Raw genomic sequence first — 14,507 nt, forward strand, 5'->3', positions numbered from 1 at the left:
CCCTTTTCATGTCCTCCTCTTGAGGATGTGTGCGTCTGACCCTGGCAGCGGCGGCAGCTTTTAAGTGAAAGTAGGTCTTTGGGAGGATTTGCGTGGAAGGTGTGTGTCAGGGCATTGGGCAGACGCGGCCAAAGGGTAGGAGAGGTGGGGTGTCATCAGTGAGGTCATCCCGTGGCAGTCGTGTGGTGTGGTTTGCGGGTGCGTTGTGAAGAGTGGGCCCCGTTTCCTCGGAGCCCTGGCAGGCTGGTCTGGTCTTTGGAGGTGTGCCAGGCGTGAGACGCTGCCCCTTCCATCGCGTTTGGTCCCCGTCTGCCTTGCTCCCCGCTCGCTAAGGCTGTCTTTGGGCCTGGCCTTTCCCATTGGGTGTGCTCTGTGGGAGTCTCGGTGCCCCTCTTGCTGGTAGGGCTGTGGCTGGGAGAAGGGAGGCTGCCTGTGTGGGCTCGTGGCCCCTTGGTGCCGTCGCTGGGGCTGGGGCTGGGGCTGGCAGTGCAAGGGGGCAGAGGAGGTCTGTTTGCAAGAGCAGGCCGTTGTCCTGGCAGCCCTGGTTCAGAGCTGGCAAGCCCTGTGCTGTGGGGAGCCCTGCCAGGCTCCCCAAAGGCTTGTGTTGGCCCCTCCGTAGCGCTCCCCTTAGCTGGGGCCGGCAAGTTTGCAGCCTGGGCTCTGGCGTGACACAGTGCTTGGGCAGTGGCGTGATGCGCCCAAGGAAGTGCAGCGAAGCTGGTGAAGGCTGTAGAGAAGAAGACTTCCGAGGAGCGGCTGAGGGAGCTGGGGGCGTTTAGTCTGGAGAAAAGGAGGCTTCGGAGAGACGTTATCGCTCTCTACAGCTACCTGAAAGGAGGTTGTAGCGAGGTGGGTGTCAGTCTCTTTTCCCTAGTAACAAGCGATAGGACGAGAGGAAAGGGCCTGGGGTTGTGCCAGGGAAGGTGTCACGACCCAGACTGGACAGACCAGGGAGTCGTGTTTAATTCAAAATTCCCTCCGGCTAAATTAAGGTGAAACGCCACCAAACGATCATTTAAAGATTTTATTCATGACAGAAGCAAAGTGAACTGGGGAGGCGTGGTAGTAGGTGGCAGGGTTTCTCACAGCAGGAATTGGCATAAGACTACTTCTGTAAACCGTGTAACCATATACATCAATTCAGGGAATAAGGAGATCCCTCGCGTTGAGTCACGAGGTTCCGAGCAGACCCCCTTGCTTTCCAGACTCCTCCTCAGGGAAGGGCCCAGGGACGGCTGGATCCACTCTGAGTCTCAGACTTGGTCCACGGTTTATATCTTGAAACGGATGAGGTGTAGGGATTGTGGAATGGAAAAGGAAAGAGAGAAGAAGACAGAGAGAGAAAAAGGAAGAGAGAAAGATTTCAGCGGTCCTGGGTCCAGCGTTGGTTCAGTGAGCCGAGGGGTCCAGTCCCGGTGGGCTTGCGCACCCGGGGCTTCAGTTTGTGTCCTTTTATCATCCTTGGCCCTCCTTCGGGCGGGCACCCAAAGTCGTCAGGTTAACGAGCAGTTTGTGAGCCTTTGGGCTTGGGGGTCCTTTGGGGAGTAACTTCTCCTTCCCTGCAGACACTGCCATTGTTTGATGTTTGTATCAGAACAGCTTAGCAGAACAGGGAGCTGCGCACCCTCCAGCACGCCCTCCCCCTCCTGTTGCTGATGTCTGAGCTGATGGGCTTTTCACCTTGGTTCCTTGCTGTGCAGGGTTTGTCTTTAAGCAGAACTTGCCCCACCACAATGTTTGAGACATTAACTCTTTCAGTCTTTCACAGATGGTTTAGACTGGCTATTAGGAACAACTTCTTTCCGGAAGGGTTATCAAGCACTGGAACCGGTGGTGGAGTCACCATCCCGGGAGGTTTTGAAAAGCCATGTGGACGTGGCTCTTAGGGATCTGGTTTAGTGGTGGACTTGGTAAATGTCAGGTCAGTGGTTGACTCGATATCGTTAAGGGTCTTTTCCAAACTGAGTGAGTGTGTGATTGTCTGTGGGGCCCCCTGGAAGGGCAGGTGGGTTTCTGGAGAGCCCGTGAATGCGGCGAGAGGCAGAGGGGGAGTGGGAGCGGCAGGCAGGGGAGGTGGTGAGCCAGGGCCTTTGGGGTCTGTAGTTGGGGTGAGCGCCGAGGGGTGAGGCCCTTTCTCTGCAGGGCGTGTGACAGGCAGAAAGAGAATTTGGAGATCGCCAAGGGGAGTTGGAGGCGAGCACGCAGCACGCGTCTGCAGAGCCGAGGCCCTGGTGGTGGTGGACGCGTGCTGAAGGGTTGATGAATGGCAAGGCCTGCCCCGGTTGAGCGGAGGTGAGTGTTTTGCAGGCAGTTTGTCCGGCGAGCAGTGCTCGTTGCTGAGGAAGAGGAAGGGAGGTAGGAAGGAGTGCTGTGCGCCTGGGTGTAGGTAAGTCCACGGGGCGTGACGGGTTGCACCCAGGAATGGCGAGGGAGCTGGCCGATGTCCTTGGGAGGCCCCTCTCCATCCTCTTTGGTAGGTCATGGTGCCTGGGAGCAGTTCCTGATGTCTGGAAGGGAGCTCACAGCCCTCCTATCCTGGGGAATATGAGGAAGGAAGATCTGGGAAAGCAGAGGCTGGTAAGCCTGACGGTGTTCCCAGGGGAGGTGATGGAGAAGATCCTCCCGGAAAGCACTGTTGAGCCCAAGAAGGACAAGAAGGTGATGGGGGAGTGGTCGGCGTGGATTTACGAAGGGGAAATGGTGCTTGACCGACTTCTGTGTCTTCTCTGTGGAAGTGACTAGCTTTGCGGACGAGGAGAGAGCCGTGGCTGGTGTTTACCTGGACTTTTTAGTGACGCCTTTGATGATTTCTCCCCTTGCATGGTCCTAGACCAGCTGAGAAAGTATGGGTTTTGTAAGTGGACGACAGTGAGGCGGACTGCAAAGTGGCTGACGGTCTTTGCCCAGAGGGTTGTGCTCAGTGGACCAAAGTGCAGACGGAGGCAAGTCTCAAGTGGTGTAGCCAAGGGCTCTGGTCTCGGGCCCGCACTGTTCAATGTCCTCATCAATGACCTGGGCACTGGGACGGAGTGTCCCCTCTGGAAGGTGGCAGATGATGCAAAATCCGGCGGAGTAGCTGAGGCACCGGCTGGCTGTGGCACGATTCACAGTGCCCTGGAGTGGCTGGAGAGCAGGGCAGGGAGGAATCTCCTGAGGTTGAATAGGGGGAAATGCAAAGTCCTGCATCTGAGGAGGAATAGCGCTGGGCCCCAGGCCATGCTGGGGTCTGACAGCTTTGCTGACCGTGATCTTGTGGTGCTGGTGGAGAACAAGCTGCCCGCGAGGCAGCAATGCACCCTTGCGTCAAGAGAGGCCAAGAGTCTCCAGGGCGGTGTTGGGCAGAGCGTTGCCAGCAGGTGAGTGGAGGCGATCATGCTCTCTCTTCGGCGCTGGTGAGGCCCCGTGTGGAGTCCTGTGTCCAGCGGAGGGCTCCCCGGTGGAAGAAGGACATGGCCTTAGCGGGGCGAGTCGCGTGGAGGCAGGGCCACCAAGACGCTGAAGGGACTGGAGCACCTTTGCTCTGAGGAGAAGTGGAGAGAGCTGGGAGGCTTTTCAGCCAGCAGGCAAGGCCACGCAGGGGACATGTCATCAACGTGTCTAAATCCCGGATCGGGGGGCCAGTGAGGACAGGGGAGTCAGACTCTTCTCATCGGTGCCCAAGGCCAGGGCGAATCGAGAAAGCTCGACAAGACGTGCCATTTCCTTGGCAGGGAAGGCAGCCCTTTTTCAGTGTGAGGGTGGTGAAACAGTGGAAGCGGTTGCGCAGAGAGGTGTTGGCGTCTCCGTCCTTGGAGATACTGAAAACCTGAGTGGACGTGGTCGTGGACAGCCTGCTGGAGCTGACCCCGCTTGAGCAGGCTGGTTTGGACTAGCTGATATCCAGAGGTTCCTGGCGCACTAAATGGTTCTGTGTGCTGTGCTTCCGCTTGGTGTGTTGCCCAGAGGGTCGTGCTGGGGAAGAGGGTTGGTGTAGTGCGTGCTGCCCTAGGGAGCTTGCGTCAGAGGCATGGGTGGAAGTGCGTTAGCGTGTCCAAGCCTTTGTTTGGGCAAGTGAAGGGCTTGTGTCAGGGGCTGGGAGCCCCGCTGTGGCAGTCTGCGTGGATGTTGCTGGGGACACGGTTCCTAAGAGAGGTCTTGTAGGCCCTTTGCAGCCAGCCCGCTGGCCTCTTGAGGCCTGGCTTTGTGCTGGGTGAGGTTGGAAGAGCCATGGGAGAAGAAAGGAAGAGGAGGCGTCTCAGGCTGGGATGCAGGAGAACTTTATTGAGAGACAAAAAAAAAGAGCGAAAAGTCAGGAGCGGCAAACGGAAGGGAGCCGGTCTCAGGGGCGAGGAGGGCGAGCGTGAGCCGAGGTCCCTTGTGTGAGCCAGGTCTCGTCAGAGCAGCCAGATCTTCCTGCCCCGCAGTGGGAGCAGCACGCTGGAGTTCGCCCGGTGGTCTTTGGCTTGTGAGAAGTTGGTTGCAGCGGAGCCGCACGGCCGAAGGGGCGATGCAAAGAGGGAAGTGGGAGAAGAGGAGGAGGTACGTGAGCCGTGTTTCCAGGCAGGCCAGGCTGGCCCGCTTCCCTGCTTGCTTTGTGCCTGGAGAGGAAGAGCCGTGGATGGCGGGCCCCCGTGGCAGCAACATCCCGGAGGTGTGTCCTCAATCCATGCCGTGGCTTCGAGGGTGTGGGTGGCTGGTGTCAGGGGTGGTGGCGAGGGCCCTTAGCAGGGGTAGCAGCCTCTTGCGCCGCCGAAGCAGCCCAGGCCTCCGAAGCCGAAGCCACCGGAGGAGACGGGCACTCCCTGGGAGCTGAGGATGTTGCCCACGGCAGCCGATGAGGAGGATCCGACGGCGGTGTTCTGGGGGAAGGAGCTGAGGATGGGTCCTGGCAGGGTGACCACCACGGTAGAAGGCTGGATGACGACGCGGGAGTCCTCGCACTGCCTGACACAGGGCTCGTTGCAGCTGTTAGCCAGCGGGGTGGGTCCGCAGGGGCGGCAGAAGTCGTAGCAGGCCATGTCTGTGGTGTGGAGGGGCCCTGGAAGAGAGGGTGTTGAGGAAGCGGAGGGGCGTGGGGATGCGAGGGGCGGTGTTGCAGGAGGGCGAGGGAGTGGGGAGGCCCGTTGTGGGTCTGGGGGAAGCGTGGCAGTCAGGGCTGCTGAGGCTGGGGGCAGAGCGTGGTGGAAGAGACGGTGCAGGTGGGGCAGGAGAAGGAGGGGAAGGGGGTTGAGGCTCACCTTGTTGACCGTGGAGGAGAAGGCGTCGGGAGAAGTGTGTGAGGGAGAGAGGTGCTGGGCTGCTTTTATGCCGGTCCTTGAGCGCCCGAGGGGGTGGGGCAGCCTTTGCGCATGACAGCATTTTGCAGCAAGCATGCTGCCTTTGCATGCCACAGCTTCACGAGTAATGAGGCGAGGAGTGTTTTCCTTCCCGCAACGCTCCCTTTTCATGTCCTCCTCTTGAGGATGTGTGCGTCTGACCCTGGCAGCGGCGGCAGCTTTTAAGTGAAAGTAGGTCTTTGGGAGGATTTGCGTGGAAGGTGTGTGTCAGGGCATTGGGCAGACGCGGCCAAAGGGTAGGAGAGGTGGGGTGTCATCAGTGAGGTCATCCCGTGGCAGTCGTGTGGTGTGGTTTGCGGGTGCGTTGTGAAGAGTGGGCCCCGTTTCCTCGGAGCCCTGGCAGGCTGGTCTGGTCTTTGGAGGTGTGCCAGGCGTGAGACGCTGCCCCTTCCATCGCGTTTGGTCCCCGTCTGCCTTGCTCCCCGCTCGCTAAGGCTGTCTTTGGGCCTGGCCTTTCCCATTGGGTGTGCTCTGTGGGAGTCTCGGTGCCCCTCTTGCTGGTAGGGCTGTGGCTGGGAGAAGGGAGGCTGCCTGTGTGGGCTCGTGGCCCCTTGGTGCCGTCGCTGGGGCTGGGGCTGGGGCTGGCAGTGCAAGGGGGCAGAGGAGGTCTGTTTGCAAGAGCAGGCCGTTGTCCTGGCAGCCCTGGTTCAGAGCTGGCAAGCCCTGTGCTGTGGGGAGCCCTGCCAGGCTCCCCAAAGGCTTGTGTTGGCCCCTCCGTAGCGCTCCCCTTAGCTGGGGCCGGCAAGTTTGCAGCCTGGGCTCTGGCGTGACACAGTGCTTGGGCAGTGGCGTGATGCGCCCAAGGAAGTGCAGCGAAGCTGGTGAAGGCTGTAGAGAAGAAGACTTCCGAGGAGCGGCTGAGGGAGCTGGGGGCGTTTAGTCTGGAGAAAAGGAGGCCTCGGAGAGACGTTATCGCTCTCTACAGCTACCTGAAAGGAGGTTGTAGCGAGGTGGGTGTCAGTCTCTTTTCCCTAGTAACAAGCGATAGGACGAGAGGAAAGGGCCTGGGGTTGTGCCAGGGAAGGTGTCACGACCCAGACTGGACAGACCAGGGAGTCGTGTTTAATTCGAAATTCCCTCCGGCTAAATTAAGGTGAAACGCCACCAAACGATCATTTAAAGATTTTATTCATGACAGAAGCAAAGTGAACTGGGGAGGCGTGGTAGTAGGTGGCAGGGTTTCTCACAGCAGGAATTGGCATAAGACTACTTCTGTAAACCGTGTAACCATATACATCAATTCAGGGAATAAGGAGATCCCTCGCGTTGAGTCACGAGGTTCCGAGCAGACCCCCTTGCTTTCCAGACTCCTCCTCAGGGAAGGGCCCAGGGACGGCTGGATCCACTCTGAGTCTCAGACTTGGTCCACGGTTTATATCTTGAAACGGATGAGGTGTAGGGATTGTGGAATGGAAAAGGAAAGAGAGAAGAAGACAGAGAGAGAAAAAGGAAGAGAGAAAGATTTCAGCGGTCCTGGGTCCAGCGTTGGTTCAGTGAGCCGAGGGGTCCAGTCCCGGTGGGCTTGCGCACCCGGGGCTTCAGTTTGTGTCCTTTTATCATCCTTGGCCCTCCTTCGGGCGGGCACCCAAAGTCGTCAGGTTAACGAGCAGTTTGTGAGCCTTTGGGCTTGGGGGTCCTTTGGGGAGTAACTTCTCCTTCCCTGCAGACACTGCCATTGTTTGATGTTTGTATCAGAACAGCTTAGCAGAACAGGGAGCTGCGCACCCTCCAGCACGCCCTCCCCCTCCTGTTGCTGATGTCTGAGCTGATGGGCTTTTCACCTTGGTTCCTTGCTGTGCAGGGTTTGTCTTTAAGCAGAACTTGCCCCACCACAATGTTTGAGACATTAACTCTTTCAGTCTTTCGCAGATGGTTTAGACTGGCTATTAGGAACAACTTCTTTCCGGAAGGGTTATCAAGCACTGGAACCGGTGGTGGAGTCACCATCCCGGGAGGTTTTGAAAAGCCATGTGGACGTGGCTCTTAGGGATCTGGTTTAGTGGTGGACTTGGTAAATGTCAGGTCAGTGGTTGACTCGATACCGTTAAGGGTCTTTTCCAAACTGAGTGAGTGTGTGATTGTCTGTGGGGCCCCCTGGAAGGGCAGGTGGGTTTCTGGAGAGCCCGTGAATGCGGCGAGAGGCAGAGGGGGAGTGGGAGCGGCAGGCAGGGGAGGTGGTGAGCCAGGGCCTTTGGGGTCTGTAGTTGGGGTGAGCGCCGAGGGGTGAGGCCCTTTCTCTGCAGGGCGTGTGACGGGCAGAAAGAGAATTTGGAGATCGCCAAGGGGAGTTGGAGGCGAGCACGCAGCACGCGTCTGCAGAGCCGAGGCCCTGGTGGTGGTGGACGCGTGCTGAAGGGTTGATGAATGGCAAGGCCTGCCCCGGTTGAGCGGAGGTGAGTGTTTTGCAGGCAGTTTGTCCGGCGAGCAGTGCTCGTTGCTGAGGAAGAGGAAGGGAGGTAGGAAGGAGTGCTGTGCGCCTGGGTGTAGGTAAGTCCACGGGGCGTGACGGGTTGCACCCAGGAATGGCGAGGGAGCTGGCCGATGTCCTTGGGAGGCCCCTCTCCATCCTCTTTGGTAGGTCATGGTGCCTGGGAGCAGTTCCTGATGTCTGGAAGGGAGCTCACAGCCCTCCTATCCTGGGGAATATGAGGAAGGAAGATCTGGGAAAGCGGAGGCTGGTAAGCCTGACGGTGTTCCCAGGGGAGGTGATGGAGAAGATCCTCCCGGAAAGCACTGTTGAGCCCAAGAAGGACAAGAAGGTGATGGGGGAGTGGTCGGCGTGGATTTACGAAGGGGAAATGGTGCTTGACCGACTTCTGTGTCTTCTCTGTGGAAGTGACTAGCTTTGCGGACGAGGAGAGAGCCGTGGCTGGTGTTTACCTGGACTTTTTAGTGACGCCTTTGATGATTTCTCCCCTTGCATGGTCCTAGACCAGCTGAGAAAGTATGGGTTTTGTAAGTGGACGACAGTGAGGTGGACTGCAAAGTGGCTGACGGTCTTTGCCCAGAGGGTTGTGCTCAGTGGACCAAAGTGCAGACGGAGGCAAGTCTCAAGTGGTGTAGCCAAGGGCTCTGGTCTCGGGCCCGCACTGTTCAATGTCCTCATCAATGACCTGGGCACTGGGACGGAGTGTCCCCTCTGGAAGGTGGCAGATGATGCAAAATCCGGCGGAGTAGCTGAGGCACCGGCTGGCTGTGGCACGATTCACAGGGCCCTGGAGAGGCTGGAGAGCAGGGCAGGGAGGAATCTCCTGAGGTTGAATAGGGGGAAATGCAAAGTCCTGCATCTGGGGAGGAATAGCGCTGGGCCCCAGGCCATGCTGGGGTCTGACAGCTTTGCTGAGCCCGATCTTGTGGTGCTGGTGGAGAACAAGCTGCCCGCGAGGCAGCAATGCACCCTTGCGTCAAGAGAGGCCAAGAGTCTCCAGGGCGGTGTTGGGCAGAGCGTTGCCAGCAGGTGAGTGGAGGCGATCATGCTCTCTCTTCGGCGCTGGTGAGGCCCCGTGTGGAGTCCTGTGTCCAGCGGAGGGCTCCCCGGTGGAAGAAGGACATGGCCTTAGCGGGGCGAGTCGCGTGGAGGCAGGGCCACCAAGACGCTGAAGGGACTGGAGCACCTTTGCTCTGAGGAGAAGTGGAGAGAGCTGGGAGGCTTTTCAGCCAGCAGGCAAGGCCACGCAGGGGACATGTCATCAATGTGTCTAAATCCCAGATCGGGGGGCCAGTGAGGACAGGGGAGTCAGACTCTTCTCATCGGTGCCCAAGGCCAGGGCGAATCGAGAAAGCTCGACAAGACGTGCCATTTCCTTGGCAGAGAAGGCAGCCCTTTTTCAGTGTGAGGGTGGTGAAACAGTGGAAGCGGTTGCGCAGAGAGGTGTTGGCGTCTCCGTCCTTGGAGATACTGAAAACCTGAGTGGACGTGGTCGTGGACAGCCTGCTGGAGCTGACCCCGCTTGAGCAGGCTGGTTTGGACTAGCTGATGTCCAGAGGTTCCTGGCGCACTAAATGGTTCTGTGTGCTGTGCTTCCGCTTGGTGTGTTGCCCAGAGGGTCGTGCTGGGGAAGAGGGTTGGTGTAGTGCGTGCTGCCCTAGGGAGCTTGCGTCAGAGGCATGGGTGGAAGTGCGTTAGCGTGTCCAAGCCTTTGTTTGGGCAAGTGAAGGGCTTGTGTCAGGGGCTGGGAGCCCCGCTGTGGCAGTCTGCGTGGATGTTGCTGGGGACACGGTTCCTAAGAGAGGTCTTGTAGGCCCTTTGCAGCCAGCCCGCTGGCCTCTTGAGGCCTGGCTTTGTGCTGGGTGAGGTTGGAAGAGCCATGGGAGAAGAAAGGAAGAGGAGGCGTCTCAGGCTGGGATGCAGGAGAACTTTATTGAGAGACAAAAAAAAAGAGCAAAAAGTCAGGAGCGGCAAACGGAAGGGAGCCGGTCTCAGGGGCGAGGAGGGCGAGCGTGAGCCGAGGTCCCTTGTGTGAGCCAGGTCTCGTCAGAGCAGCCAGATCTTCCTGCCCCGCAGTGGGAGCAGCACGCTGGAGTTCGCCGGTGGTCTTTGGCTTGTGAGAAGTTGGTTGCAGCGGAGCCGCACGGCCGAAGGGGCGATGCAAAGAGGGAAGTGGGAGAAGAGGAGGAGGTACGTGAGCCGTGTTTCCAGGCAGGCCAGGCTGGCCCGCTTCCCTGCTTGCTTTGTGCCTGGAGAGGAAGAGCCGTGGATGGCGGGCCCATGTGGCAGCAACATCCCGGAGGTGTGTCCTCAATCCATGCCGTGGCTTCGAGGGTGTGGGTGGCTGGTGTCAGGGGTGGTGGCGAGGGCCCTTAGCAGGGGTAGCAGCCTCTTGCGCCGCCGAAGCAGCCCAGGCCTCCGAAGCCGAAGCCACCGGAGGAGACGGGCACTCCCTGGGAGCTGAGGATGTTGCCCACGGCAGCCGATGAGGAGGATCCGACGGCGGTGTTCTGGGGGAAGGAGCTGAGGATGGGTCCTGGCAGGGTGACCACCACGGTAGAAGGCTGGATGACGACGCGGGAGTCCTGGCACTGCTGGACACAGGGCTCGTTGCAGCTGTTAGCCAGCGGGGTGGGTCCGCAGGGGTGGCAGAGGTCGTAGCAGGCCATGTCTGTGGTGTGGAGGGGCCCTGGAAGAGAGGGTGTTGAGGAAGCGGAGGGGCGTGGGGATGCGAGGGGCAGTGTTGCAGGAGGGCGAGGGAGTGGGGAGGCCCGTTGTGGGTCTGGGGGGAGTGTGGCGGTCAGGGCTGCTGAGGCTGGGGGCAGAGCGTGGTGGAAGAGACGGTGCAGGTGGGGCAGGAGAAGGAGGGGAAGGGGGTTGAGGCTCACCTTGTTGACCGTGGAGGAGAAGGCGTCGGGAGAAGTGTGTGAGAGAGAGAGGTGCTGGGCTGCTTTTATGCCGGTCCTTGAGCGCCCGAGGGGGTGGGGCAGCCTTTGCGTATGACAGCATTTTGCAGCAAGCATGCTGCCTTTGCATGCCACAGCTTCACGAGTAATGAGGCGAGGAGTGTTTTCCTTCCCGCAACGCTCCCTTTTCATGTCCTCCTCTTGAGGATGTGTGCGTCTGACCCTGGCAGCGGCGGCAGCTTTTAAGTGAAAGTAGGTCTTTGGGAGGATTTGCGTGGAAAGTGTGTGTCAGGGCACTGGGCAGATGCAGCCAGAGGGTAGGAGACGTGGGGTGTCATCAGTGACATCATCCCGTGGCAGTCGTGTGGTGTGTACCCTCTCCATCCAATAAAGGACAGATATTCTGCTTGGCTCTCTTTGTATTGTTAACATATTTGTAAAAAAATTTTTTGTTGTCTCTTAGAATAGTGGCCAGATTGTGTTCTGGCTGAGCTTTTCCCTTTCTAAGTTCCTCTCTCCATAACATAACAAGGAGCCTGTACTCATCCTGAGTTGGCTGCACAATGAGAAAGGCCAGGCCTAAAGACAGCCTTAGCGAGCGGGGAGCAAGGCAGACGGGGACCAAACGCGATGGAAGGGGCAGCGTCTCACGCCTGGCACACCTCCAAAGACCAGACCAGCCTGCCAGGGCTCCGAGGAAACGGGGCCCACTCTTCACAACGCACCCGCAAACCACACCGCACGACTGCCACGGGATGACCTCACTGATGACACCCCCACCACTCCTACCCTTTGGTCGCAACCTCTGCCCGCCTTGACACATGCCATCAACGCCAAGCCTTTGAATTCTAATAGCCACACTTAAAAGCTTCCGCCAGGGTCAGATGGACACATCCTCAAGAGGAGGACGTGAAATTGGAGAATTGCGGCAAGGGAAACACACCCCACCTCATTACTTGCATGGATGGGCCACGCAAGAGCTGCTTGCTGCAAAATGACATCATGCACAAAGGCTGACCCACCCCCTCAGGCGCTCAAGGACCAGCATAAAAGCAGCCCAGCACCTCTATCCCTCACACACTTCTCCCGACGCCTTCTCCTCCACGGTCAACAAGGTGAGCCTCAACCCCCTTCCCCTCCTTCTCCTGCCCCACCTGCACCGTCTCTTCCACCACGCTCTGCCCCCAGCCTCAGCAGCCCTGACCGCCACACTCCCCCCAGACCCACAACGGGCCTCCCCACTCCCTCGCCCTCCTGCAACACCGCCCCTCGCATCCCCACGCCCCTCCGCTTCCTCAACACCCTCTCTTCCAGGGCCCCTCCACACCACAGACATGGCCTGCTACGACCTCTGCCGCCCCTGCGGACCCACCCCGCTGGCTAACAGCTGCAACGAGCCCTGTGTCCAGCAGTGCCAGGACTCCCGCGTCGTCATCCAGCCTCCCGCCGTGGTGGTCACCCTGCCAGGACCCATCCTCAGCTCCTTCCCCCAGAACACCGCCGTCGGATCCTCCTCATCGGCCGCCGTGGGCAACATCCTCAGCTCCCAGGGAGTGCCCGTCTCCTCCGGTGGCTTCGGCTTCGGAGGCCTGGGCGGCTACGGCTTCGGAGGCCTGGGCTGCTTCGGCGGCAGAAGAGGCTGCTACCCCTGCTAAGGGCCCCTGACGCCAACCGCCCACACCTGGAAGCCATGGCATGGATTGTCGATGCACCTCCAGGATGTTGCTCGCACGTGGGCTCAGTAACAACGGCTCCTCCTCTCAAGGCACAAAGCAAGCACCTTCTCACAAGCCAAAAAGACCACCGGGGACCTCCAGTGTGCTGCTCACCCCGTGGGGCGGGAAGATCTTGGTGCTCTGCCGAGATCTGTCTCACACAAGGGACCTCGGCTCATGGTCGCCCTACTTGCACCTCAGAGCGGCTCCCTTCCACTTGCCGCTCCCGACTTTTCACTCTTTTTTTTTTTGGTCTTCAATAAAGTTCTGCTGCATCCCAGCCTGAGACGCCTCCTCTTCCTTTCTTCTCCCATGGCTCTTCCAACCCCACCAAGCACAAAGCCAGGCCTCCAGAGTCCATCGGGCTGGCTGCAAAAGGGCCACAAGAACTCTCCTAGGAAGCGGTCACCACCACTACCACTAGCTACACAGTCTGGCACCTGGGGGACTTCCAGAATGGGACACAAGCCCATCACGGCCTCAAACGTTTGACGCAACAACAGTCTGCAGCGCACGTCTCTGACAACGTTTCCCCGTGACAGCACACGCTTGGCTAACTCTCTTCCCCAGCATGACTCTCTGGCTCTCCATGCAAAGAGAATCACAGAATCGTTTAGTTTCGCAAGAACTTTGGAGAGTGTGTGCTTCAACCCCCCCAGCTCAAGCAGGGCCAGCTAGAGCAGGTTGTCCGGGACCATAGCCTGGAGGGGTTTCAGTACCTCCGTGGAAAGAGATTCCATCACCTCTTCCACTCTTTGACCACCCTCGCACTGAAAAAGGCTTGCCGCCTTTGCCCATGCAATTCCACCCGTTTTCACTTGTGCCCACAGCCTCTTGTCCCACTAGCGCGCACTACTTCAAAGAGCCGGGCTCCCTCGACTTCATTCCCTCCCGTCCGGCATTTAGGCGCTTTTAAGGCATCCTCCCTCCGCTTCCTTATCTCCTGGCTCAACAGTCCCAGCTCTCGCAGCCTCTCCTCATAGGAAGGACGCTCCAGCCCCTTCAGCATCTTGCTGGCCTGCACCGCTCTCGCTCAACTAACTCCATGTCCTTCTTCCTCTGGGGAGCCCAGAACTGCACACAGCACCTCACGTGGGACCTCAACAGTGCTGACGAGACAGGAAGGGTCACCTCCCCCTACCTTCTGGCAGTGCTTCTCCTAATGTCACCTTGGAGACTGGTGGCCCCATTTTGCAGCAAGGGTGCTTTCCCTCCTCACGGCCCATTTGTCCTTTACCAGGACCACAAGGTCCTTCTCTGCTAAGCTGCTTTCTATCCAGCTGGCCCCCAGACATTCTGGCTACCTGGGCTGACTCCTCCCCAGAAACAGCACTTTGCATCTCCCCTTGCTGAACTCCAGGAGATTCCGCTATGTCCAGCGCAAGGAAAGCCGGTCGCTCCCTCAGCATTTGTGGCTTCCAACCATCTTTCCCCACGGACTTTTGCCCAGCCAGTCACACAACCCCCTTTTCTCGGGGGCAGCCGTGAGTCCACCTCACTCACTGGCACCCCCAGCCCAGCCCTGCATTGGCCCAGCGTGCCTCTTGCCTGCCAGGCACTCCAGCACCCATCAACACAGAAGCGCACATACCCTTCCCACCTCACCTCATCTTCCTCGCCAACAAGCACTGCTCGCACAGTGAACAACCCTCAAGACACCTTCACTGAACGTGGGCAGCTCTTGGGAGTCTGGGCAGCTCCTTGCTGACTGGATGCTGGCCAACCTTATTCCGATCTATTAAAAGGGCACGAGCGTAGACCCAGGAAACTGCAGACCTGTCAGTCTAACCTCCGTACCTGGAAAAACTAGGGAGAAGATCCCACTGGGTGCTTCCGAAAGGCATTTAAAGGACAATGCAGTCATCAGGCACAGTCAACACAGTTTCACAAAGGGAAAGTCCCGCCTGACTAATCTGATATCCTTCTATGATAAGGTCACCTGCCTTGTGGATGAAGGCAAGGTGGTGCATGTAGTTTTTCTGGGTTTTAGTAAGACTTTCGATACTGTCCCACACCACGGCATCCTTCCGGACAAGTTGTCTGACCGTGAGATGAGCAGGTAGGCGGCGCGCTGGGGGAAGAACTGGCTGAAGGGCAGGGCTCAAAGGGTTGCAGTGAGCGGGGCTACATCTGGCTGGCGACC

The 14,507-nt window shown here is 58.8% G+C and overlaps 3 protein-coding genes across 5 annotated transcripts; 1 reads left to right on the top strand and 2 right to left on the bottom strand.

The window, feature by feature from the left end:
- Window positions 1–4,700: 4,700 nt before the first annotated feature.
- Window positions 4,701–5,386, bottom strand: LOC128142024 (feather keratin 1-like). 2 transcript variants are annotated; one of them, XM_052787593.1, is made up of 2 exons: window positions 5,226–5,386; window positions 4,701–5,017 (listed from the first exon to the last, which is right to left on the bottom strand). In XM_052787593.1, the coding sequence occupies exons 1-2, from the start codon at window positions 5,362–5,364 to the stop codon at window positions 4,701–4,703; spliced, it is 456 nt and encodes a 151-aa protein (XP_052643553.1). In that variant the 5' UTR covers window positions 5,365–5,386. The 2 variants fall into 2 exon arrangements, with proteins under 2 accessions (XP_052643553.1, XP_052643552.1); XM_052787592.1 differs by having other exon boundaries at window positions 5,217–5,386.
- Window positions 5,387–10,115: 4,729 nt separating this feature from the next.
- On the bottom strand, window positions 10,116–10,779 carry LOC128142015 (feather keratin 1-like). Of its 2 annotated transcripts, none has more exons than XM_052787570.1 (2): window positions 10,632–10,779; window positions 10,116–10,432 (listed from the first exon to the last, which is right to left on the bottom strand). In XM_052787570.1, the coding sequence occupies exons 1-2, from the start codon at window positions 10,777–10,779 to the stop codon at window positions 10,116–10,118; spliced, it is 465 nt and encodes a 154-aa protein (XP_052643530.1). The 2 variants fall into 2 exon arrangements, with proteins under 2 accessions (XP_052643530.1, XP_052643531.1); XM_052787571.1 differs by having other exon boundaries at window positions 10,641–10,686.
- A 924-nt stretch (window positions 10,780–11,703) lies between these two features.
- On the top strand, window positions 11,704–12,304 carry LOC128142049 (feather keratin 1-like). The gene is made up of 2 exons (XM_052787647.1): window positions 11,704–11,755; window positions 11,964–12,304. Exon 2 carries the CDS (start codon window positions 11,984–11,986, stop codon window positions 12,302–12,304), a length of 321 nt encoding a protein of 106 aa, XP_052643607.1. The 5' UTR covers window positions 11,704–11,755; window positions 11,964–11,983.
- The last annotated feature ends 2,203 nt before the right edge of the window (window positions 12,305–14,507 follow it).

Source organism: Harpia harpyja, chromosome 5 (assembly GCF_026419915.1).
Source record: "Harpia harpyja isolate bHarHar1 chromosome 5, bHarHar1 primary haplotype, whole genome shotgun sequence".
NCBI classification, from domain to species: domain Eukaryota; kingdom Metazoa; phylum Chordata; class Aves; order Accipitriformes; family Accipitridae; genus Harpia; species Harpia harpyja.

Coding starts and splice junctions, on each gene's coding strand:
- LOC128142024 (XM_052787592.1), bottom strand. CDS start 5,364: ATGCAAAGGCAGCATGCTTGCTGCAAAATGCTGTCATGCGCAAAGGCT. Junction 5,018..5,216: donor TCTCCTCCACGGTCAACAAG/GTGAGCCTCAAC, acceptor CCTCTCTTCCAG/GGCCCCTCCACACCACAGAC.
- LOC128142049 (XM_052787647.1), top strand. CDS start 11,984: ATGGCCTGCTACGACCTCTGCCGCCCCTGCGGACCCACCCCGCTGGCT.
- LOC128142015 (XM_052787570.1), bottom strand. CDS start 10,779: ATGCAAAGGCAGCATGCTTGCTGCAAAATGCTGTCATACGCAAAGGCT. Junction 10,433..10,631: donor TCTCCTCCACGGTCAACAAG/GTGAGCCTCAAC, acceptor CCTCTCTTCCAG/GGCCCCTCCACACCACAGAC.